Source organism: Monomorium pharaonis, chromosome 4, assembly GCF_013373865.1.
Source record: "Monomorium pharaonis isolate MP-MQ-018 chromosome 4, ASM1337386v2, whole genome shotgun sequence".
Taxonomy (NCBI): Eukaryota; Metazoa; Arthropoda; class Insecta; order Hymenoptera; family Formicidae; genus Monomorium; species Monomorium pharaonis.
In genome coordinates, this window is record NC_050470.1 from 25000385 (window position 1) to 25027331 (window position 26947).

A 26947-nucleotide genomic window follows, 5' to 3' on the forward strand; every position below is an offset into this window, starting at 1 on the left:
GTGAATTTAGAGAGTAGATAAAACCGAACTAAAGAATTAGACTTATCTGATCTAATCCGATACAACTTATATGTTATATAGATATGTGTGCACAAAGGCAAGGGCAACCTTTCTTTGTTTTTTGGCGTGGGTGGCAGCGGCGCTATGTACAAGGTGATACAAAGAGCGAAAGTTGAAAAAAATCAGTAATTTGCTTTATTAATGCTCTGCCGTCGTCTTTCTTTACGTCTTGTTCTTTTCTTGTACTTTTTCCGTAGTTGACGCATGACAGGCTTTTTCATCTTGACTCTCTTCATGTCCTGCTTTACGTCATCTTCACGTGACCGTAATACGAAGCCGTCACCTACACACCTTATTAACTTCTATCGTGAAGACTGTTATAAAACGTGCGCAAGAAACGGTTAATCTTAATTAAAATTCAATTTAGATGAACATAGTCCAAAATGAACTCCAACGGCAGAAAAATAATTTTGATAAATTAAAGATTGAGGAAAAGCGAAACTTAAGGGTTTATCTAAAAATCTTATTGAATCTACATTTTTTAAATCACATTTTTTTGTATTTTTTGTAAAGCAACAGTACTTTATAATAATATCCATCTTCTTTTTGTTTCTCAGATATTTTTGTATCGTATATAAATTACATTATCTTTTTCTACTAGTTAAGTTTCTAAAATTTTATCAAACTATAACTGTGAAATATGTTTCTGAATTAATAAATTACAATATAAATTTTAAAAACTAAAAAACTTTTTCTGAAAGGCAATTTAAAATTTACAATCAATTTCAGAAATAAAAAGAATCTGAAACTTTGGTAAACAGTTTTGTTGCAGATTAAGAATTTTATTTCGGACTTTTTATCATGTTAGTCTCGATGAAACTTGATAAAACCAATGTATTCAATGTACACTTTTAGCTTATTTTATATGTTAGATGTATTTTATACATATTAGAAAGTTTATTAATTTACATGAAAAAAATTTCTCAGAATTTTTCACTCATCATTTATGCCTAAATGGAAAGGATTTTGACGTTTCGTTATTTAAACTCTTATTTTCATTGTTAATTAATGCTCTAACTTTTAATGAAAGAAAAATGATGAAGTAGGTAAATTAATGATTTATAAAATTAAAGTTGAAAATTTAAAAATATTTGGTATATGTGCAGAAAGTATATTCTGCACAAAGAAATTTTGAAAATGGGCAAAACTACTTTTCGACGATGATATATCTTCAAAGATAAATGCGTGACACAGCGCTTTCTATGCGAATCTCCTTTCGTTTCTATAAAGCTGCTAATTACGATGCATTGCAATGCATGCCATATTGCATGCGTGAAACAACATTGACACAACTACGTTCATTCAAATGCAAGAACACAAATGTCATCTGTATCGAGCTGTGTAACAAGCTACTCCCTTAATTCTAGTGCTTAATTTCGTTTGCCACTTTTAGTGCACTTTTATTTTCAAAATAGCTTTGTAAAATTATGTTCCTCTTAGTATAAAATTTCGTGAATTTTTTGATAATTTTCCGTTCATATATTTCTATGGCAAATATATCTAATAAAAAAATTAAAATTTAGATACAAATTTGAGGGAGTTATGTGGTGAAATTATTCGAATAGTTCGAACATTTCGAGCTTCCGTTTTAAGTTTGAGCATTTCGTACATTTCGAATGGAATAATCGAACTGCTTAATCGATTAACCAAAGATTAAACTGTTAGAACAATTTAGACAATTTTAAGCTAATTTAAAAAGTAGTTTGTTGTAATCACCAACTTTTGCTTGTTTCTTTTTATGATACGTAAATTTATGTTACAATTTTAAGATTTTACCCGTGAATTATTTAGATATACTTTTAGATATACTTACGAATAATCTGTAATTTAAGATTTAAGATTTCAAGATTTGAAATGTTCATGAAAATTTTGAACGCGCAAAATCATAGATTTCCGGCGAATTTTAATGTATTAAACATGTACAGGAAACGGAAAAGCGAGATTTAGCTTACATCAACTTAGTTTAGCAATGAATGATAGAGATTTGTCATATTCGTTCTGCGCAGGTGTATGTCTTAGTGATAAGAGATGTTGATTCAACAAACAGCTGACCTTGTTTTGTAAGTAGAGAGGACTAGTTTTAGAGAGTATTAATTCTTGAAAAATGAGTTAAGTTATATTTATTCTCAACATCCGGTACAATCAAGATTTGAAAATATAAAAATTAAATACATTTTTAACATAAAAACTTTTTAATAGTAAATATTTTAACACTAAATATCAAAGTATTGTCATAATTATTATTTGATAAAATTATGATTTTACTTTATATTTGAACGTTTAAATAAATTCCTAATTAATTAAATTCCTAAAAAAATAAGAAATAGTGTGTTAATCATGAGAAACAGGAATGTCTCATTAATGCTTTGTTTTAATCCTTTTAAGATAACATTTTTTCAGTGAATTTTTGAGAGAAAACGAAATGATATAATTCCTTTTAAGCATTTTATTTTACTGTATTTTATATTTTGTTTAAACTTTAATCTCCGAAAAATGGAGAAAAATGGAATTTTGCTGATTTGATATATTAGTTTGAATAATTATGAATAATGAGATTGTGAATCTTTTGATATTGTTGAAATGTTTCATTTAAGGTCCCAATTTATTATTACGTGCTCGCGTTTCAATGGTAAAGTTAACGAGTGATATTGTACAAGACAATATATATATTTCGCTCGCATTATACTAGTTTCTATGTCACACACAGAAACTTCGTGGTTCTATAAATGTTAGAAATTTCTCGTAGAGTTTGCTGAATTGCGCGTGCAAAGACACTCGAGCAACGTAATTGAATCCCTTTACCTTGAGATGCAAGATGCGTGCACATTGGACGCATAGGGGCGGAGAAATTGCGAGAAGCGTGTGTATTGCGCGTAAGAATTGCTATACTATATATATAATATATATTATATATAAATATATATACATGGCAAATATTGCACCGAGAGTCACGATTTACGGAATTCCTTTAAAATTCGTTTTTTTGAGTCAAGTCAATCACCTTGGATATTAAAGGGCTATTAGAAAGGAACATATTGTATCTTGTAACAATCCGGCAATAATAAATCTTTAATAAAGTGGCACGTTAGATAATAAAATGTTTTTTATTTCTGTTTTTTATACACACTTATAAATGCTTCAACTTTCAATGATGTTTAGATTTATAATATAAAAATCTTTAAAGCTGTTTTTAAAGATTCTATTTTTAAATGTTTTAAAATGCTTACAATCTAAACACCGTTCAAAGTTGAAACATTCTTAGGTACAGAATAGATACAAAAATGAGACATTTTAATATCTTAAAATTAAACACTTTGTTTTTTAGAATTACTCATTAAAATTCGCTGATAACAATAAATTTAGATGGATTTTCGCGACATTGGCATGAATTTACATTACTCTAAACTTTAGTTTCTAAACTATCTTCTAAACTCCGATACTGCAATATTAGACTTTCTTATAAGAATATTAAAATTTGACGTACCGACAAACCTCCCTTTAAGGTCTAACATATCGCGTCGAGAAGATTGAAATCCGGGCTTATCGTAATACCAATACTCCGGCACATCTAGAAAAAGTGCACCGAGGGGACGAGCGATAGCGTTAGCATAAAAAAGAAAAATCAGTAGAGCAGAAACGTACGAGACCCTTGCTCACCTCAGGATGCTTTTATCTCGGATCAATGCATTTAAACCAGCGTTATGAATGAAGGAACTTTGTCAATATCCGCGAGTGCTCAATTGTGTCCTTGTCGCAATTCCCCTCGTAAAAGGGATCCCCGCCAAGTTCATTCAAGGAGGGTGCCGTTTGATATCCATCGCGTAAAATGCACGCGATTATTATGTTTTTTTTTCTAAGCATGAAAGTAACTAATATGCGTAAATAATCACACGGAAAATGTGTGGAATAATTCGTATTTAATTCGTTAGGAAGACATACGACTAGAAGATCATCGATCATACGTCTGACAAAAATAGATTTTAATTAAGGCCGCCATATATTTCCTGAAAATCGTATTATCTTGAAAGATGTAGATAAATAACATTAATTATTTATGATAATTAAAGGCTTTTTAATAAATTATATGGAAATTACAGAAGCGTTGATAGTTGACAAGATTTTGTTTAACTGATTACTTTCGTTTCTGTCTGTTTTAATTAACTCTAACATACGTTGTAATTTTAAGTAATTTTATCTTTAAAATTTAACTTTAAAATTTAATTTAATTTAGACACAAAGAAGAAGAATATAATTTAAAATAAAATTTAATACTAAAATATTAAGGTTTTTAAATTATAACGTGGCATTAGATGAATATATGAATCATATATTTTAGATAACAACATGTGCAATACAAGTTGAAAGTATTTCATATTATTATCTGTAGGACTGAAATTATTGGTGCGATATTGATTATATGAAGTCACGTGCTTTCTCTTGGAATGCATTTTAACCAAAAATGAGAAAAGAGAAAAAGAGACAGAGCTTTTGCTCGGTAACTCCAGGCACAAGTACATTTTTCTCTTATGTCGAAATGCCCCGTGATGAAAGCAGATACATGTCTACACTTCCGTAAGATTGCAGAATACCGTGCATAAGAAAAGTATCGTGTGTAAACATTTCTTATGAAAATGTGTGAACGACGTATATCGTTATTCGAACACGTGTCATGCATAATGCATGTCTTGAGCATATGTTCGCGATATTATATTTGAAGTGAAAACTTTCTTGCTACATAATGACTCCTTCTCATGACGACTTCTTCTTGACATTTATATGTAATCTTTTGTGCTGAATAGAAATGACATATGGATGCAAATTTTGTATCTTTTATCTTTTAGAAGATTTAAATATTTATTACAAATTACAAAATTATATATATATATATATATATATATATATATATATAGAGAGAGAGAGAGAGAGAGAGAGAATTTCAGAATATTATGCATATAAAATATTATTACACAATAAAATTAGACAATAAAAGCTAATACTGCTTTTTAATTTTAGGCAAAATCAAAATTCTTTTATTAATTTATTAATTAAAAACATTAAATAGCGTTTATTATATTAAATAATAAAAAATAATTTTGACACAAACCATTTTATGCAATTTATAATGTAATTTTGTTTGTTATTAAAATATAATTAAAACAATTATATAATTAAAAACAATTAAATATGTTAATATTTTTTTAATATGCGTTTTCTTTTCTCACTCATTTTCACTTATTATCTCTTTCTCTCTTTCTCTCTCAAAAAATATTTCAAAAAATTTTTTTTTAATTTAAAAACTGTATAAAAATAAAATAGAACCTTAGATAATAGAAACGAGAGATTTTGCAAGAAAAATAGAATATTTAGGTATGTTTCAAATTGAACTTGTAAATAGATTTACTTGTGACGTTAAATGAATTTTTCAAAATAACTACGAATTTATCCTTTTTTTTTTTAAAAAAAAGACGATAGAAAGATACCTAAAAGAGGATGGACAAATTCGATTTTCGCTCCATATGCGATAGATGTGGCCGGTCGAAAAAGGATAGACAGATTTGATTTTTACTTCATAAAGTCTAGCGGATCTATATGCCATTCTCACACTCGCGTTTCACCCTGATGTAACACACGTTGCGGTAGGACGCACATACGCGTCATAAAAGTGATATCGCACTAAACTAGTTTCTCGCAGGAGTCTGTATATATGCCATATATACGCGTTAAACATAGACGTCTCTCAGTCGATCGCAAAGAACCTAGTTTATAGCCGCTTGTAACAGGGGGCTGCGCCCTGAGCAAACTTCATGATATTACTAAAATTATATCTTAAATGTTCCAGAAGATTAACTTAGTAGACGAGAGAGAGAGAGAGAGAGAAAAGTAGAAAGAGAATTGGAAGCTTTGTTTATTTAAGATTTTATTACTCTGATTCTCCTCTCTACAAAGTTATTCTTAGACTATCAAATATTTAACCACGATTATTTTGGTCAATTTAAATAACATTTGTTTATCTTAAAGTTAATTAAAGAATATTAAATGACAAAGTAATACCATTTAAGAAATTTGATTAGTCACTTTTTTTAATTATATAACTTTTAATTAATTACTAGAAAATGCTAGAAGTCTTATTGTTTCTATTAAAAAATTAAATTTTAAATTGATAAAAAATTATTTTACATGTATTATTTATTAATTTTATTAATTTTTTAAATTATTTTATATTTGTAATTTATATTTTTGTATTATATACATACACAATATATATAAAATCTAATATCATGATTACACATGCATAAATAATATTATATAATATGTGCAATAAATAGAGTGAATTTGATATATCGATAAATTAATTGATGGCATGGTAAAAACTTGTATTTAGGAATTATTTTGTTCTCTGAATTGTTTCTAATCAGCATTACTGTGAAAAATATTTTAATTGCAGTTTACGAAGTATATTATGCAATTAGTACTGATTACATCAAAGTAAAACAGCAACTCGCATATGGTATTTCTCCTTTCAAATACAGCTTAAGCGCTTTCAACAATCAGGGCTTTGATAGCAAAACAAGAAGTAAATTGAATTACGTTACAAATTGTATTACATGACAGTAAGCGAAACCACAATCTAGTGTATTAAGTTTAAAGACGACTCATGTTCCTCATGTGTGTTCTTCGTCGTATTTATTAATACTTCTTATTCGTATATTTCACACGAAACAGTATAAGACGTGTTTATTTTTTCACGTATGCATATTGTAAAAGTATCCGTTTCTAGTTTCTGTAACAAGATTGAAATATTATACACTAGATGTATACTTACCTACATAAAGATATTCCTTATTTCGATTTTTGAAAATTATATACTATTCTCTGAGAAAGAAATTAGAAACTAAAGTATATACCGTATATTATAAATTTAATGATTTCTTTACATGTATGTATAGAAATGTATTAGCAAAATAAACACTTGTGTTTGTTAACACTTTTATTTCTAAAATTCAAGTTCTAATTATGAATTCTGCCGTGTAAACATTTGAAATTAGGACAATGAAGGAGTATCCGGACTAATGTCTCCGAGGCCCCACAGCTTACAAAAGGATTTAGTCGACATAGTTCGAAATTCTTAAGAAAAGTAGATAATCGTATTATTCGAGAGAGGGATCGAAATGCAGTCATGTGAATCTTTCTAATCCGTTCAAAACTCGACGTTTTTCAAGCTAGCAGCACGTTTTCGAATTGTAATTTTGGAATCGTTGCAACACGATGTTATTGATGGCGAAAGAGATGAAGAGCTTGCAATGAATTGTGGGGATTAAAAGTGCTCGTGCAGCAGCTGAAAAGCTTGTTACGTAGCAAATGGAAAAGATGATAGTGTTAGCAATAGTGACAGTGTTAGCATTCCTAAACTAATTACTACTGTAGCTATTATGTAAAACGAGAAATACTTGAACAAATTAATTGTTCCTTTTAATATCCGATTCCGGCATGCGAAAAATATTTAATGTATGCTCAAAACATTATTTTACTGTGGAAATCTGAAGCGTAATTCTTGCACGTGTAATTTTTCGGTGAAATAAAATGTAGACAAATTCACGAAACTTTATTTTCTTTTTATACGTTGCAGTAAGTAATAAGATCGGAAATGCAAATTAAAGCCGGGGGGCTTATTGTAAACCCATAAAAACCTGCGTTAAATACATTCGCGTTTATTTTCTCTGATTTTCGTTTCCGTTCCACTTATACGTCGAAATAGTCCGAAAACACTTCTGCATCCTCGAGAGATCTTCATGCAAAAATAATTTTAAAATCTGCAGCTAAAAAATCAGAATTTTTTTATAGAGATTTTTTATAGAGATTTTTTGTATTAATATAATAATATATATGATAAAATATTATGTATATTTTACGTTAAATTTTTTAATGCATAATTGTTTGTAAACATATATAGGCTATATCATAATTTGTCTTTTCTAATTAATTTGAAAAAAAATTAATGTTTTCTTATTAAAAATAACAAAGAGAGTTGTCACAACTTTATAATTTGTAACATTATCTTTTCAAGTATCTTTTATGAATCTTTAATTAAAACTTTTAAAGTATGAAGTTAAAATTAACTGAATATAACTTTATTTAATTTTATTCTTTTTAACTTGTGCAAGAAATCTTCCTTATAGTTTATAATTTATAAATGACTACTTTAACCTTTTTTTTTGCTGATTTGATTGCTTGCAATATTCCTCATATATGCAGTACAGAAGTATAAGTACAGAAAATTATAATTACAAAAAAGTTTACAAGTATACATAAAGTTATATTAATTGCAGAAATATTTATATATTTATATTTTATTATATATTTTTTTTATTAAATTTATAATGTGTTTGTTATGACTGTATTGTCATGTAATAATCACATAGTTTAAAATACTGATGATAAAATATCTAAAGGGGGCAAAGATATGAAAAATAAAAAAATACTTTTTCCATATATTTTCTATAAACTTTAATATTTCTATGTTTCTTTTCTCTATGTTTACAATGAATTCGTAACATATAATCTTTGCGAATATGGAGTTTCTATTGTGCTCAAAAATATTTTTGTACGATAATCGCAAACTCCATTAACAACTATATTTGTAACAGCTAGAATAGCTGTAATAGAGCAAATATTTTTACTGTTTCTGAATAAGATCTGAAAAGTTATAGTAGAATATTTCGTGTCGCTGAACGTGAACAACTGCATAATGCAATGATGGATCACTTTGAAATAAGTTTTTCGATCTTATACGGAACGAGTAAATGCGCGTTTCGACAGGATGACATGTAACTGTTTCGAAATTTCCTAGTTCTCCCTTCTCGTTCTTGACCCATAAGTTAATGTCTTAATGATTGATTATTAATTCCAGATCTGAACATGTAATTAATTAAACTTAGAATATATAAAAACACATACGCAATATAGTTGTTTCTTTATGGACTCTTGTTTCTTTTTCGTTTATTTAATGATTTATCTATTATTTGTCAAATATTCTGTTTAGGGAATAATATAATAATATTTATTATTTAAAAAAAATTTAAAATATGATTAAAAGTTATACTGACAGACTTCTGTTACTATTTTTTAAATAAAAATGAAAAAAAAAATAATTTTTTGTATTTTGAAATGTGTACAAATATGATCTATAATAAGTGTCATATATTTTAAATTATAACAAGGAGATTTTCAATTGTATATTTATATTAGACAAACCGGTCAAACAAAGCTTTAATGCTAGTATCCGTTACTACTACATTTTCTAGTAAAATATTAAAAAGATCACGGTCTTTACGCGTCAAGGTGCAAAGCGCGTCAAGATAAATGGTGGTACGCAATTATCGAAATCACATTTCACCAAGCATTTGAGGAAACTCGATCTTGTTCTATTCGTTCACGCGCAAAAACCGAGTTCGATTCCGTATAAAGTGCTCGTATAAAGTGCTAGAGCAAGAAAAAAGCACGATATTCTGTTTCGCGGCGTGGGAAAATAATCATCGGAGACACTCCTTACTCGTCCATAGTTTTTATAAAGTGTGATGAAGGACAACAACTTTTCTAACACTTTATAATTTTATAAAGAAAATTATTTGAATAAACCTTAATATTTTGTAATTGTTAAGTGGACATATTTGTAAATTTTAAAAGTATAAATATAGTTCTTTTTCACTTAATCTACAATAAATTTTGTAAAAATTAAATTTGCTAATAGAAATTCTGACAGCAATTTTTGATTTTAATTTGAATAGTTTTTAGATATCTTTTAAATGTAACTAAAAAAACACATTATTATTTAGCTGTCAATAATAAACTATTTTAAATAAATAAATTAATAAACAAATATTTTAAGAAGAACATATTATACAAAATATTATTTTATATTACTTTGCTGAAATAATTATATGTACATCAGAATATGTAAATTAATAATCTATGTTGGTAGTAATTTTAATTCTAGATTGAGTTTATAATAAAATTGTTGACCTTAAGTTAAGCCTTTAATTTTATTCAGATATATAACATTCACACTAGAACAATATTAGAACAATATTAAACTTAATGTTAGAATAATCATTAACAATAAATCATCCGAGAAAATAGCTTTTCCTGTGCGACAATAAACTTCATACTTACATGTAATGAAATGTTGTTTTCGTAGAAAAATCCTTTTTTAGATAGATAATACGTATTATAACGCAGTTTGTGCTAACTTTATCAGAGTGACATAAAAATGTCTATTTAGAAAACTGTGTTTTAATTGGGCAAGTAATGAATTTAGCCTTTACATTTACTTTTATAACACACACACACACATAGATATACAAAATACAATTCTGTGACACAATATTTAAGACTGTTTGTGATAAAAAAAGAAAAAAGAAAGGTAAAATTAGTAAAGATACATTTTTAAAGCTGTCGGAGAAAGAAGACAAATTTATATTGACACTTGCTTTAAATAAAAGTACATTGATACCGATAAAATAAAAATCTTGAAGTTCCAGATTTATCCAATCTCTGAGTTAAAAAATTATAACTATTTTTGCTGACAACTGCTCTAAAAATGAAGGCTACACATCGATAGAACATTTTAAACATTTTAAGCTTAAATTTAATTTAAGAAATAAAAGTTTTCTGTTTTTTATACTCACTTATTTGTTTAACAATAAATTCTATTACGACTTATTAGACTAATGCCGGACTCTTGAGAATGGATGTAACTTATATGAATACCCGCAGAATAAAATTATTATTAAGTTATAAATTATACAATGTATAATTATTGAATTAACAAGGCGAACAGTAGTTTACAAAGCTTTCTCATGCGCATCTGTCTTTACTAAGTTACGACGCGTTATTAAGTTTAGGGAAACCACTTAAGCACGTCTTGACTCAGTACATACGATATATCATCAATATATCACACAAACTGCAATCTGTCTTTATCTCATCAACCTACGTCGTACTCTCGATCTATCCTCGCGAAGAGCATTTCCACTCTGAGCTGTTCTTGAAACTATTGAACCATAAAGCAATCAAACATCGAGTAAACTCCGTTTGCTTTACTGCCTTCTTTTTCTGTCCGCTTGTTACCGCGAGTCGATTTCGCCGAAGTCGCAGTTTCGTCGCAGAAGCAAAGATGAAATTAAAAAAAAAATACGTTTTTGTTTGTTTTTTTTTTCCGATTGATTGCAGCCCGATGATCTGGGTATCGCAGTATCGCGAAATGAGGATGACGAGTCACGGCATTGCGCACGATGTCGTTGCTAACGTCGGGAAAGATCAGCAGGTGGCGAATCAGGTGAATCGCGTGCCGGTGTGCCTGACGCAGGCCGACACCGTCGCCAGCGTGACGTTTTTCCTGCTGCTGGTCTTGCTCTTCTTCGTCGCACCATTCGTGATACTTGTGGTACTGTATTCATTTATCGTGAGTCACCTGATCCGCGACTCGTCGAGGACGTCCGGCGGCACCAGCGACTCGTATCACAGCCGGGCTAGAAGGCAGGTGGTGTACATGCTGTTGACGGTAGTTGTGAGCTTCTTCATGTGCCTGTCACCCTATCGGCTCCTCATCTTCTACATCGTCATAGCGCCAGCCGAACAGATAGCCGCGCTTGATTACGACACGTTCATCTGTCTGCTGAACTTCTGCAGGATCATGTTCTATCTGAATAGCGCCGGCAATCCGATACTGTACAATTTAATGAGCAGTAAATTTAGGCGAGGTTTTCTGAAGCTGTGCGGCTTTAAAGGCGAGAGGATCACGCATAGGAGCACGGTCATCGGCACGAGAAGAATCATGACGAATCAGCAGGAGAACTCAAATCAGGAAGAGAACTTTTTATAAACGAACGATATCGAATATTGTGACATGGTGAGGTGCCTGTGATTCGCAATTCCTAATATGTGTACAAAGAAATGACCGATCAATGACGTATTAGTTACAATTAGAATATTAGATTGAATATTTAGCATTATAATAAATGCATTTCTTCCAAAACCGGAGAATGCTCAATGTGATATAATCTTTAAAAGTGAAAAGTAATAAAATGTGAGCAATGCAAAAGGATATGAAGATGTTGAAAGATTATGCTTGCTATAAAAAATTATGGAAATATTGGAAAATGTTATATATACATATATGTATATATATTTACTAAAGCAAGAAATGTACGAATGATGGACAATACTTAAAAATAAAAGAAAGTGAAGATATCGAAAAATGATTTTAAGTAGAAGAAACGAGGATTTATATTTCTACTGTTGTACTAAATTTATTGAAAGAAGTTTAAAGTCGAACAAAGAGAAGCAAGGTGTTGTGTGTGAAAGATTGGAGACTTGTACGAGAAAACTTTTGACTTTCTGTAAGATAGTAAACTTTACAAACTTTCCTGAAAATTACGGTTAGGAATCGAATGAGCGAATGCGCTCGGAAAGATTAAATGGTGTGATCTCATTATCAGTATTGCAGACGATTAAATAAATATGAAGGAAATAGATATCAATCCGTATCAAATGTCATATGAGTAGTTCTTTTTTTTTGCGCAAAGGTATATGAAATTATCGTGAACATTCTATGTCAATTGATTTTAATATTCGCCTCTTGCAGCTTTTTTTATTGTTTATAAATATTTTAAGTTAATTGTTAATGCTGTATTTGCTGAGTATATAATTTTGCATAACAGAAATTCATTTGCGCTAAGATATTTTTTGCAAGTTATTATATTTATATTAGAAATTCTTGTAACGCTATGTGCCAGACAGCATTCACATTATGGTAATTTACTGGAGTTTCGCTACACAATAAACGTACGCGCGTACTCCCAATAATCGATCTCTGTTTTTTTTTTTTTTAACACGTTCTAGTCCCACACTGCTTATGGTAACCTACGAGATAGAAGAGAACGATGGTACGTACATACCTACTTGTTCAACCCAGGCTTTGATGACCTGGATGACGGGCTACATCCTGGCGACGATCCTCGTGTTCTTCGTGATTCCTTTGCTGATCCTAATAGTTCTATACACGGTGATCGCCAGACACCTGATGGCAAATCCGGCGATAAGCCGCGGACCGGCAAACAATCTGCTCAAGTATCGCAAACAGGTGGTTATGATGCTGGCCACGGTGGTGCTGTGCTTCTTCCTGTGTTTGCTACCCTTCAGAGCCTTCACCCTTTGGATTTTCATCGTGCCGCCCAAAATGGTCATTTCGCTCGGCATAGAGGGCTACTATAGCCTCCTGTACTTCAGCAGGGTTATGCTGTATCTGAACTCGGCGATTAATCCGATCCTTTATAATCTTATGTCGACTAAATTTAGGGAGGGTTTTCTCAAATTGTGCGGCCTAGGATCCATCAAAAGGAAGAAGAAGAAAACGTCGTCGGAACGTACGGGCACTTACACGACCGGCTCGACTAATTGCAGCAGCAGTCACTCGGACTTTTGGCGAAGACACAGCAGCAACAGGAGCTGCAACGTGAAGGTACCATGCAACGACCATTCGTCCGCAGACAAACAAATTAAATTGCCTTTACTCACAACCGTCGTAACAGGAAATATTGTTAAGAAGAAGCAAGAGAGTTACGTTTAATCCCTGATTTCATTTGTCCATTCTATGCTAATTATATTTCTTTCATTTTTATATTATTCTATAGAATTATTAGTGAATTTTTTTATCACACTTTATCCGGGTAATTAAATATTTTTATTGATTATTCTAATACAATGATCAATTTATCAAGTGTAGTTTGTTCAAAATTTCACAGATCAACAAATTGTGCTGATTTGTTCTCTTGCTTTCTATATACGTACTATAGCTATCTCTTTATGTTTATGATGGAATTAACTATTCCAGGATTTCTAAATGACTGGATAATTAAGTAAAAATAATTATTTGTTAATATTTAAATATAAATAAATATAATAATTAAATATAAAATGTTTAAATGTTTTGTAGCATTTGTTAAGAAATAACTGTTAACTGAATGTTTACTAAATGTTATTATATCAATGTTAACTTAGACATTTGTAAATCCAAATGAGAATAGAGTATTAATTACAATAATTGTATTAGACCTGAATATGTAAAAATTACGATAATTTTAGTTTTTCGATTTTATACGTGATACGTTATATATTTGTGGCATTTTCATGTAAATTACATAGATGGTAAGTAGAAACAGTTCTTCCAAGAAACTTGCTTAAAAATAATAAGACAGTTTTTAGCAAATGCTAATCTTTTGTTCATAAACGCTTTAATCGTGATAAATTTAATATAGATTCCATTAAGCAAATATGTAGATGAGAGATATCCGGATATGAAGCGAAACTACAAATGGCGGGTTTATTTTTAGTGCTTTTTGCTTTTTTTGCGTTAATTAACATTGAGATTGTTCTGTTATATTTTAGGGATCAGAATTTCGCTATTCCACCAATGGAATCAGCGACAAAATCCGACGACAGAAGCAAGATATTGTTAAAAGTCGGCACAAAAACGAAAACGAAATTGCAAGTTTTGTACATAGATCAGAAATTAATTGAATTTTAAACGGCACATCTTGTTATTGAATGTGGTACGTATGGTAGGTATTTTCTATGATGCTGGCATCTGAAAAGAAATACTTTTTAAGGACACAATAGTTAGATGGGAAGTATAATTTCTTTGTAAACCTAACACGTACAATGCCAAGTATCAAATCTTGTGTGAAGTATTTGAAGAATTAAGAAGCTTCTATGCGATTGTTATGAGAAACACCTAATATAAAAAACGTTATAAAAAATTTTTATTTTTTAACATCAATTATCTTTTTTATAAAGTAAGACTGATACAAATATGTTATGATTAGTATTTTATTGTCGAGTTAAAGATAATATAATTTATTGAACACAGCATAATCTCTTCAAAGGAAATTAACTGTACTCTTACAATTAGTACCGTCTCTTTTAAATAAATATGTTTTAATAAAATTTAACGCGTAATTTTTTGCAATAATTTATTTCGTTATTTATTACTAGAATTATAAGAATTTGTTACAATAATACTAATGTAAAAACTATACTTATTTTTAATTAAATCTTCGTTATTTGTATATATTGTATTATTATCATTTAATTATTGTTATATTATTTTATGTAAAATTGTTCAAGTTTTTAATATCAATGAAGATATATTTAATATATACTAATGAAAATTTATTACGATTTAATATTTAATAAGATTTAATTAATATTTTATAAGATAACTTTGTCAATTTTATACATTATGTTTATATAACAATAAGTTATTAATAAAATTAATTAATATCTATTTAATAATTATAGGAATATTAAAATTTGATACCAGCAAATTTGTAAATAAATTATCAAAATTATGTTTATATCAAATATTACAGAAAATATTAATATCTACATGATATTTAATATGTTAAGTCAATTCTGCTATAATATGTGTAGAATAGAGATATTATTTAACGACATCCGAACATGATTAGGTTTAAAAATATACATAAATATAAATGAAATATGAATATATGTAAGAGATGTCTAACTTAAATATGTTTAATTGATGTTCATTTATTCTCTACTGAATAAACTTCGTACAAACATGTATGTACATTATCATATTAAAAAAAATAAAATTTGCAAAATTTTGTAAACAATTACAAGAGATTACAAAGCAACTCAGAAATTTATTATTTTCTCTCAATAATACATTCTTATAATAAAAAATAATTCTTTATAAAACTTCATTATGAACCATCAATATAAAATATTTTTAAAAATAAATTTTATGAAATTAATAATTAAAATTTGAATAAACTATTTACTAAAAATAAACTTATTTAAAATTTAGTAGATATTTGATTTTTAATTGAATTTGCTGAATTTTCTATACTAGGTAATCATTCAATTAATTTTCTGAATAAATATTCGCACGAGAGAAATGATCTATTTTATTAAAAAATTATTTAATAAGAATTGAGAGAAAACGCATGAATTCTGATCAAATATATGAGTTCTTTTAGTTAATACAAATTAATATTATCTCCAATAATATGTACATTCGTATGTTAACAATTCTCTCGCAATTTGAAAAAATTAATTTTCTTCGAAAAGGTCACAATATATTATTAATAGGCATTTATTAATAAATTAATTATAGAAAATTTCGAGAGAATTGTAATTGAAAAAAAAAATGCTATTAATTTCTATCAAATGAGAGTACAATGTGTCGTGTACGATCACAAATTCTCGATTGCACAACTATATTTATTTCTTCTTATTTATAATTATTAATTTATTGTTAAATTATTATAAGCTAAACGTCGTTGTGTGCGATTTGTCATACGTTTTTCTATAGAAACATAGATTGTAAATGGAGAAAGATGCATTTTAGTTTATTAAAAAAATATGGTTTTGTAAATATCTTGTATAATACAAAGAATGTTTTCATTAACAATTTAAAATATTTATTCGTACAATACATTATTTTCTCGACAGATTCAATCAACTATAATTATGACTAGTACGTCAAAAAGATTATTATTAAATAATTCTAATAATATTTAAACGTTAGATATTATTAGAATAATTATTTAGGAAAATTATTATTATTGTTAAACCACGCGCGCTTGTGAGGGTACGAGGATTGAATGATAGGAAGAATATGTCCCACTGTTTCGTATAATCTCGTTTATTCTTTTCGTACAGAGTCGCCGTTCGCATTGCCAGTCAATATATACTTTTCTCGGAATGCTCGATTATTCGCCGTGGGACCAACCTTATATCTTCAAATTCGGCCTATTCCTTGTAGCAGGGCAGAAATTCCGTTTAGCCCGTCACAAGATAAATCGACAATACAGCAATAAATAAGAAGCAATAATACAATACATTAACAGATAATAGAATAGGCAATGCGAGGAAAACACGCTTTCTCATCACACGCTCGAGCGGAGTCGACTCCTCGCAAGTCCCTTACATTATAATATCACATTCTCAGATTAATAGTTTTCGTGTATACAATCGCGCTGCGCGTTTACTTGGCGCGAGCCACTACCGTGTCTCTCCATCTACCTGTATTCTCTCGTCATATTGCGTTTAACAAAAATGATATCGTTCGCCAAATTGTCCGAATGCGTCACGAAACTGTAAACGTAGTATCCTCTGCGTTCCATCATATCAATCAGGTATTTTTTCCCCTTTGCATTATGTATGTACTCCACAGAAAGGGTCTGAAACGTATATCGAGTGATCATCGTGCCATAGAAATTATTATGCTCCGCTTCCGGGAAAGCAAGAGACACGCGAACGCAATTACTGCGAGCGATTAGCCGCGCAAATCGCGGACGCGGTGCAGAATTGATCAAGGTATACGCGTCATACCTTTATATCCACCTCGTTGAACGGTATCGTTTCTAATACGTCGATCTCGTTGCCTTCAATGTCGAGACTGAAATAATCGATTATTTTGACTCCCAACGCGGCGGTGTAGAGTTTCAACGGGAGGCACTGCACGCGGACGTGTTCGCCCGTGTAAACCACATCGGCCGTGTTCGTGGGTGCAGTCTCCGTCTTGTTTTCGGGCTCATGCAGACGACCCACGTTTCTGGCCATGAGAAAGGACATCTGCAATTTCGAGAGACTTAGTTTCAGAATTTACTTAGCATCAATCTAATTTGCCATGTCGAAAATTGATTCTAGGATTTCGCGACAGCGCTGTCTCGGCTTTAATAATGATAAATCATCGATCGTTAATCCTTACCACCGTAGGGCTCTTAGTGAGACTGATACACGTCGGCGAGAGATAGGCCTTTCTATTTTTTTGCAGCATCTTCGTGAAATTGATGGGATCCGCTTCTATCAAGAGACCCGACCATCCATTAAATCGCTCCAGAAACAACGTGTTGCTGCGCGTTTCCCCGTTGTACGCGCCGCACTCTATGAAAAATCCATTTTTCTATCGGGAGCAATAAATCAAATTCGGTATTTATTAATACGCAAAGAATCAATCGAGTATACAAAATTATCGTGTATTCGATTTTATTCGTGTGCGAAATGAAATTAATTTATTTCCTGCTATATTTTATTACCTTATCATTGAAAATTTCCCTTATTGCCTTTGATTGGCCCATCGACGGATCTTCCACACTTGGATCTTGAAGCACATATGATTTCTTCGAATCGTGATTCCATATTATCCAATTTTGACGAATATCATTTAATAAATCGTGAAAAACTTCCCGGCTCAAGGCAGATATGTTCTTCTTGTTGTACCATTTTTCACCTAAATAGTCATTTGTTAATTATTAATTATATATTTTCAGAAACACATTTTGATTAGAAGAAATATGAATTGCAAGCTATAATATTTACACGGAATGTAAATATTATTTTTATAATACACTTATAATACACATTCGGTTACAAATGTATTGCTTTGCTATTTGGTATAAAAAAAATATGCAAAATGTATTTTATATTAAACAAAACAAAGAAATCAAGAATTAGTCTTGTATTATTTTCATTAAAATCTTTATTTTTATTCGAATAATAAAATAAGCGTGAATCTACTTAAATTTCTTCTGAAATAAATTTATATCTTTCGAATAATAATTTATCAGTAAAAATATTTTAACAGCAACAATATTGTATATACATAATATTAAAGAAAACACATCTACAAATTTATAAAAGATATCTTATCTAGCTTAGAGCAAATAGTTGAAATGTCCGATATCTAAATTACGTCATTATCCGGTTTATCGATAATCAAATGTACTCCTTGAGAAGCGTGATAAATTTCTTAGATTGAAAATACTGCCACTACAATTTTTCAAGTGGTTTTCCTCAATAAGAGTTAAAATTCACTCTAATAGAGAATTTTTTATTGGAGTGGAGTGGAAAATTACTCGAAAAATAACTCTTATTGAAGTGGAAAATTCATTCTATTGGAGTGAATTTTAACTCTTATGGAGTGGAAAATCGCGAAAAATTATAATGGCTGTATTTTTACTCTAAAAAATTTAGAGAACAGTTTTATACAACGTATTTATTATAGTTACATAAATAAACACATTTTGCAATATATAACATTACGCATTTTTATATAAAATCTACTAAATTTATTTAATTTCTTATTTAATTAACGAAATATAAACAATATGAATATACTTCTATATTATAATACACAAATATAAGTTTGATATATGTATATATATCTTTATATTTTTAAACGTCAGTCAACGTCAAGATTTTATTTAGAAAATTTTATTTAGAATGGACAGCTTTTATTTATTATTTTGCATTTTAAACATATTGTTCACAATTCTCAGTATTATTCTCATTATACAAAATTGTTGTTTGCGTAATTCAAATATAGAATAACATTACTGCAGTATCTTTGGTCATGTGATACGAATGTTCTGTATTTGAATCGCATTTCGTTAATTATAGTTATATGCCATAATTTAGTTTTGACGCACCCTGAATATACTAAATAAATAAAACTCATTCGCTGAAGCGATAAACATTATGAAAACGTCTGTCATGTATCTGTTAAATATTATTTAAAGAAAAATTACAAACAGTTGGAACTTACCGTTAGAAAAGTTGTACCATGTGTGCAACACTGTAACAGCAAGTATTGTTATTACCATTACGAACTATAAAGAATTATTTTTTTACAAGAAAAAAAGAACTATGTTTGAAAGGTTCTTTGGAAGGTTCTCACCTGATTCATACAGATCTGCGGGTACATCATCTAGGTATGTATCGCGTTCTGTCGTGGTATTCTCGATGGACGGTTGCTTTGTGAGAAGTACGACGAAAACGAAACACGAAGTGAGAAACGCGATAAGGAAAATCCACTTTCGACGCGAGCAAAAATTTGAGATTCGCCTGTATACAGGTTGGTAATTATACGTGTTAGCTGGCATCTCATAGAGAAGTGTCAAGAGCGATGCCAGGTCGTTTCTTCCACGTACCTACGACCGAATAAAACGTTGACGGGAGTTTGGAGGATCTACTGTCTAAGCGCAGCTTTTATCGTCAACGTTTAAATATCATTTACCGTGACGCGAACTTTTCGTTCGAGAGAAAGCACCGATAATGATGCAATTATTTACTATCATTTGATAATCTAAAAATAAGCATTCTTACGTGCTGCTGAAATATAGGATTGATCGAAAGAGATTCCCGTAATGTCATTTCTTTGACGAAATTTTAAATTATTTCATTTTCGTCAAATTATTTTCTTATATAACAGTCGATCTTCGTAATAATTACGTGAAATTGAAGAGCGGATTGTATAGAATTAAATGCGACGGTGTAGAACGAATGTATAGAATGAAGCATCTAAAACCTGTTGCGCACTACTGAACATACGATAATAGGTCTGGTAATTATCGGACTTATATTAGAGTATTCAGTTCTATCTATGTATAGAATTTAAATTAGGTTTTTTAACCTTGGCGAGAATCGAATAGAATTGAAAAATAAATGCGAAAGTGTAGACTCTGAACTGACAAACTACCGGAAGATTAATATCCGTAAAATATCCATAATCCAATATCGTACGTTATTATATACAATAAAACAACATATGATTTATACAAATATTTTTTCCTGTATTATAGTTTCAAACATAAGTATATACGAACCACGTAGTAGAAATTTAATATGTTTTGATTCCAAGATGGCAGTAAACGTTTTTTCAGATAATCTCGAGTGCTTGCAAATCGCGTACTCCCGTAAAGTACACGGTCGGTCTCTACTCGGTCACTTGGCGCGAGCCACTACCATATCTCTTGATTACGATAATGACAATGAGAATAGAAATAGATAATAATGAAAATCGATTATGGGACCTTAGAGATAAGAGAAAATCAGCCAAAGATAAACTGTAGGTGGCGGATGATATCATATCAATTCTTTAAAATAATTCAGTATCTAATTCAAATAAATAAAATTGCTAAAGTTTTTATATACACATATATAAGATAATATTACACATACAAACATTGCCGTTAACATATATTATATATAGCTATGAATAAATTAGTTACGCAACGATTTTATTCACATTTTAATAAAGCGCCGCGTGCTTTTCGAATTATTATTATCCTCATTATTCGCGGCTCTCCATTGTTCGCTTTCGGCCTTTACTTCACATAATCGAAAGTATAATGTACAACTTTTTCGCGGGATGGGTTAAAGTGCTTTTAAGCCACATTGTTTGCTGATTTTATCGAATAGATTAACACAAAATATTTTCGCTGCAGTTTTTTGAAATCTCCGTTTTGTTCGTCCTGCCAGGATTGCCATTGAATTGTCAGTCACTATTCATTCCGGACGGTCGGGGGTACTTCTGTCAAATTTTTTGCACGCGTCGGTCAGGCGGCACAAGTCTGTCAAAGGATTAAATTCCAAAATCGATCGACGGAACGCTCGCGTAGTAACAATACACAAGGAACTTCTCGTTTTGTGGCACAATATACACACGCATACGACAAGCCTGAAGCTACGGTAAACCAGAAGAATGCCTCGCGCGGCTTCGACACGCGAAGTAAATTTAGCTTTGGGCGTATACGTGAGCGCGACGTGTCACGGTTCGCGAAGCAATGACGAACGAAACGACGTCCACTCGCAAATGATGACACCTCCGGACATATTCGAGAGGAAATATATATACGGAAAAAGCGAAAGGCTCGCCGCTCGCTACCGTGTCCCAACTACGAATCGGCATCGATGCTCGAAGATGCTCTTTGAAACAAGTCTATCTATATATATATGTTCATGTGTGTGTGTGTGTGTGAATATGTGCTTATACAAGGTGTCTCAAAATAAACGAGTTTAATTTAAATCTTCGATAAGTTGTTCGATTGGCAGCTGGTTATAACAGATGTCGAATCCATTTGAATTTGTAATAGAATTTTTATGTATTATAAACTCTAAATTTGAATTTGATGCGCGAACCTTTTTTCTTTCTATAAAAATATGTTATTAATATAATTGGAGAAAAAAATATTTACAGAATACAAATAAATTTATATGTTTTCCTAATATATGTATATTTACAGTATTTTTATTAATATTATATAATTATAGATTTCAATTAGTTGGGGGAAGAAGAAACAAATAATTAATGTCTGTTAATTAATACTTCTTTAAGCAAAAATGAATTTGATATTTGCTAGTTAAGTTAATGACACATTCGAAAAATTTAACAATCGATTTTTCTTCAGAGAAAAACGTGTGAAAACAGATGATTATTTATATATTATCTTATGAAAGAATTGTTAACATGTTAACGTTTATATTTTATAATTTTTTCAAACAAATTTGAACTAAAAAATTTGATATTAGAAAACGTGGTTATTTTTATCATATCGGGACTTTATGGAATAGGAAATTTTATTGTTATGCACAACAAGAAAGAATTCGAGGACTACAAAAAGTATTCACATATCTGTGGTTCGAGATGAAATCACAAAGTTGCATACATGTGAACGTAATATCTGGCACATTATTAGCAATTACGAAAACAATACACTGCATCTTCCCCACACGCTGAGGTCAACTTGTATTACAAAGATTAACTTCTTCCCAAGATAGATCGACTTATCTATCATTAACGAATATCACTAATATTACATATCGGCGTGTAGTCTCTGCTAAGAGCGAAAATATAAGGAACGAGGACTTCTTTATGTAAGAAAAACGCGCCGTGTAGCTTAGCGTGCGTTGCAATAATGATAAACGATGACTCAAGGAGAGTAGCATTTTTTTTTCAATTTGCTTATCATAATAGGTATTGCCTGGTACAGTGACGTGAACAATTTATGCAGACGCGATAGCTCGAAAGACTCAAACTCTAGATAGTAAACGAAGGAATGTGAAAACGCTAAACGACGATAATTCATCAACGTTTCACGTGAATTTTTCGCGTGGTTGCATCGAGAATTTAATTCGATACGAGGAGAGAAGAGATAGGAAACGAAAAACATTTCTTGTTTATTAGAATGTTATTTATTATACATTATTACTTTACAATAGTTAAAGCAAACTGCCATAAATTTATTAATGTTTAAATTGTCGTTGTGTCGAATCTTGGAATCAGTAATTTATATTAATTAAGTTTGATTAGCATTAGAAACTCAGAAGAGCGTTGACATTATCGACCGTTTCGATCATGAATATTTAGCAGTAAGGCAGCGTAATTAATTTGTGAATTTATAATTATTTCGTATTTCACAAATACGTACATACATTTTACATCTTAGATTACATTATACATCTCTATAAAATTTTATTTTACTGTAGACTAAAAACAGTCGATAACGTCAACGTTCTTCAATTATCTCGATAATCACAGCTTAATCTAAAAGTAATCTTTTTAAAATAATATTTCTTCGATGTTGTATAATTTGAGCGCATTTGACATCAAATTTATTAAAAAAATCTTTCGTAAATTAAAAAAATGTCAAACACTTTTTTCCCTCATGTAAAATGCAACGCGCGTATATTGATTTTCCTAACAAACTTACATATCTCTTAAGTAATTGAAGATGATCAAAAAACTTTAATTAATCTAGAAAACTTCCACTTTATTAAGATTTATTAGCAACAGCTTTAAAAGAACTTGAGCTCTACGTAAGCGGGAAATTCAATGTAAAGAGACGCGAAAGATTAATTGAATTAATTTGAACGCGAGGCGAGTTCGATGAGCACGACGAACGTCGAGGCGCGCCGGTCGAACGTCTCGGAGACGGTACCGACGGTCTCGTCGTTACGTCTCTGCCTTCTTTTTTTCCTCATTGGACAAACGTCATCGGGTCTCGCCGATCATCGACGGCGGCAACGGCGGCAGTGGCGGCGGCGGCAGCGGCAGCGGCGATCATCACATGATTTTTGACGTTGTAGCGCTGCTGCACCGTTCGTTTTCGAACATGGCCGCGGCGGAATGCGAAGCGAAGGAGGGCACCTCCTCGGCGGACCTGTTGAAAACGCCGGTGCTGTCGGACGAGACCGTCAACGCAATCCAGAAGGATGAGGACCCCGGCAATCCGTTGCAGACATCGTGGACCTTCTGGCTCGACAAGTGAGACGGGAAATTTTCGCGGTGATTTCTTCCTTGTTCGTGCGACGCATCCCGACAAAGAGCGACGGTGCATCCCGATCTTATCGCCGTCGCTCTTGTCAAAGACGCGCGTTGACGCCGCCGCACGTCCGTTTACGTGACGCCCGCGCGAAAAGCGCCGTCGGAGAAAATCGATCCGACGTCGATGAGATCGCCATCACTGATCTCCCGCTGTTTAAATAGCTCAACGCCGTACAAATACGCGCGATGGAAATTAATTTGAATTGTGCACCTTCGTAAATTCAACGTCACGCTCGCTTCGGTTCTTGGAAGCACCGTTACGTCATCGAAAACAAGTGCATTCATATCTGTTAATGAATAATACATCCACAAAGTATTTATCATTATTGTCGTGCGAACAAAGAGAATAAAATTGATATATTTAATTATACAGCATATTCCAAAATCAATTGTAGATAATGTTGGATGGAATACTGTGTGTGCGTGTTTTTCTTGTTAGATATTTTTTTCAAACAAAATCGTATTGTTGAATAGATATGGCCAGTTATTATTGTATGAATAAAATATAAGTGGACAGAGGTTTATACATAAAATAGAATAGTTTTTGTTTTCTTTTTTATTTTTGCTTCATGAAACGTAAAGAAATTATATCCCTGAAATTTTGAAACATCAATGGATTTGTATAATTAGAAGTAATTAAAAAATTATATTTATGATACAATTATTTAATTATTGATAATTTAATTATTTTTTCTGTTCCAAACAATGTTTTCTATCACTATATCAAACTTTATTCTTTACATATGTCTTTATATATGTAATTAAAAGTTAAAAATATCAATATTATTCTATAATTTATCAAATTTGTCACTTCTACTTTGAATGAGATTCCTTATTATCATTTATTGAATTTTGAAGATACTTGTAGCTTGGAGAGAACGAAAACTACTCCTGTCATGAATACATTGCTAATTCGAAACAATTGCTAAATTAATAGAGCCATCCCTGGCACAACCACGGAGGAGTACAAAAACAACCTGCAGAAAATCTATACCGTAAACACCGTGCAAACTTTTTGGGCAGTCTTCAATAACATACCAAATGCCGGAGATATGCAGGTACGATAAAGAATATGTATACAAACAAAATAATTTGCTGGTGTAGTATTTTATACTATCTTTAATATTAATTTCGTCAATTATTATAGTAAATTAAAACAATTTTAATTAAGAATACTATTTTTATTTGTTAAAATTTTATTGAAATGCAAATAAACTTGCAAACTATTGCAACAGCAAGTTTGTATGTTTCTACAGAAAAATTTACTCAGGATTTTTCTATTTTATTAACATAACAGGTCTAGCAAGTGAATAAATTAATTAGGACAAAAAATTTTATTGTCTTTATATATGTATGATATTTCATTTTAGTAGCAAAAACTTCCTGGTGGAATGTACTTTTTATCATTTGTAAAGTAGAATTATTATAGACAGTGTTTAAATGCTATGCCATATTTAATGTTTAATTATATTTAATTTAGTATCTAATTATGATACGTTATATTAATTACCATTTTACAACTTGTCATTTTTAATTTTAAATTTTTTGTGTATTCTTGTTGCCAGGTTAAATATAGTTACCATTTAATGAGAGACGACAGATACCCTTTGTGGGAAGACAAACTGAATCAAAAGGGAGGAACCTGGAGATTAAAGTGCCATAAAAATGATACCGTAAGTATTCCAATACATTTATGCACATATTAACTTTTGTGTAATTTTCCTATTTTCCTGTCTAAAGCTTTCATGACATTCTAAAATTTTTTTCTAACAAATGTTTGGTTTTCAGGAACGTGTGTGGAAAGAAGTGGTGCTTGCAGCTATTGGAGAGCAGTTTGCCACGGATGTGGCTAAGGACGATGAAATTTGCGGGGTGACAGTATCTATTCGCGACAGGGAGGATCTCATTCAAGTACGTCGTGAATCGGATAGACAGCATCGTAATTAAATGTCTGTAGTCAGACAGGATTGAAAATATATTATGTTTTCAGATTTGGAACATAAACGCTGACCTAGTATCAAAAGCTACGGTTTTACTCAAAGTCCATTCTCTAGTGCCTAACATAAACTTCCTGGGGGAGTTTTATAAGTGTAAGTAATATTCTTCCGTTAGAAAAATTTCCAGTATAAAACAAAATGTTTATTCTTTTAGCTCATAAGTCTCATCACGCGTACGGGAGACATTAAATATGCAGCAACTTTGTGATGAAGATTACATATATATATATTGAACCATTAAGTATATAAGATTACAGACAATAACGAAGGTATGTTTATATAAATTTACAATGTTCGTATTATTGAATAATATGAACGAAAGTCTCTTCTTTAGAAACTTTAAAACACAAAGAATATGTCGAGAGGAAGAGAGTTATTCATTATATATAACGTATGTGATTTAAAAGTTTGTTATTTGTGAATTTTATTTAAATGCGCATTATTCGATGCGTTGTTTACACGCTGGACATTCGATATCTTTCAGAATCGAATTGCTGTTGTAACCGTTTTACAAACGCGAAATATATTTTTATATTTACTATGTGCGCGTTTGTGTTTATACTTCTCAGAGGAACATATTTTTGTAAGAGCGCGTAACATTTCGAGTAACATTCCACCTTGACACGTACAAGGCTTCGCATCTTTATAATCACACAAGAAACACGCGGTGATTGATTACTGATTAGGTCGGTGGAAT

The 26947-nt window shown here is 30.7% G+C and overlaps 3 protein-coding genes across 14 annotated transcripts in view; 2 read left to right on the forward strand and 1 right to left on the reverse strand.

Annotated features, from left to right (window-relative positions):
- The window catches only part of LOC105835772 (growth hormone secretagogue receptor type 1), a 40788-nt gene extending 25633 nt beyond the window's left edge, over positions 1–15155 (forward strand). For 8 of the 10 annotated variants that reach the window (XM_036285153.1, XM_036285150.1, XM_036285152.1 and 5 more), the window contains exons 6-8: positions 82–153; positions 12961–13579; positions 14506–14637. In XM_036285153.1, the coding sequence (XP_036141046.1) occupies positions 82–153; positions 12961–13579; positions 14506–14637 (823 nt within the window). Of the gene's footprint in view, positions 1–81; positions 154–11289; positions 12918–12960; positions 13580–14505 lie in introns of those variants that run through there. The other 2 variants (XM_036285144.1, XM_036285154.1) reach the window with 2 other exon arrangements.
- Positions 15156–16017: 862 nt separating this feature from the next.
- LOC105835779 lies at positions 16018–22066 on the reverse strand. Of its 3 annotated transcripts, none has more exons than XM_036285886.1 (7): positions 21176–22066; positions 19826–20078; positions 19694–19723; positions 18186–18379; positions 17858–18052; positions 17479–17721; positions 16018–17327 (listed from the first exon to the last, which is right to left on the reverse strand). In XM_036285886.1, exons 2-7 carry the CDS (start codon positions 20028–20030, stop codon positions 17166–17168), a joined length of 1029 nt encoding a protein of 342 aa, XP_036141779.1. In that variant the 5' UTR covers positions 20031–20078; positions 21176–22066; the 3' UTR covers positions 16018–17165. The 3 variants fall into 3 exon arrangements, with proteins under 3 accessions (XP_036141779.1, XP_036141778.1, XP_012534778.1); XM_036285885.1 differs by having other exon boundaries at positions 20754–22066; XM_012679324.3 differs by having other exon boundaries at positions 20165–22066.
- Positions 22067–23955: 1889 nt separating this feature from the next.
- On the forward strand, positions 23956–26793 carry LOC105835783 (eukaryotic translation initiation factor 4E type 3). Its single transcript, XM_036285818.1, has 6 exons — positions 23956–24193; positions 25191–25311; positions 25819–25926; positions 26042–26164; positions 26244–26343; positions 26405–26793. The coding sequence occupies exons 1-6, from the start codon at positions 23997–23999 to the stop codon at positions 26437–26439; spliced, it is 684 nt and encodes a 227-aa protein (XP_036141711.1). The 5' UTR covers positions 23956–23996; the 3' UTR covers positions 26440–26793.
- Positions 26794–26947: the final 154 nt, after the last annotated feature.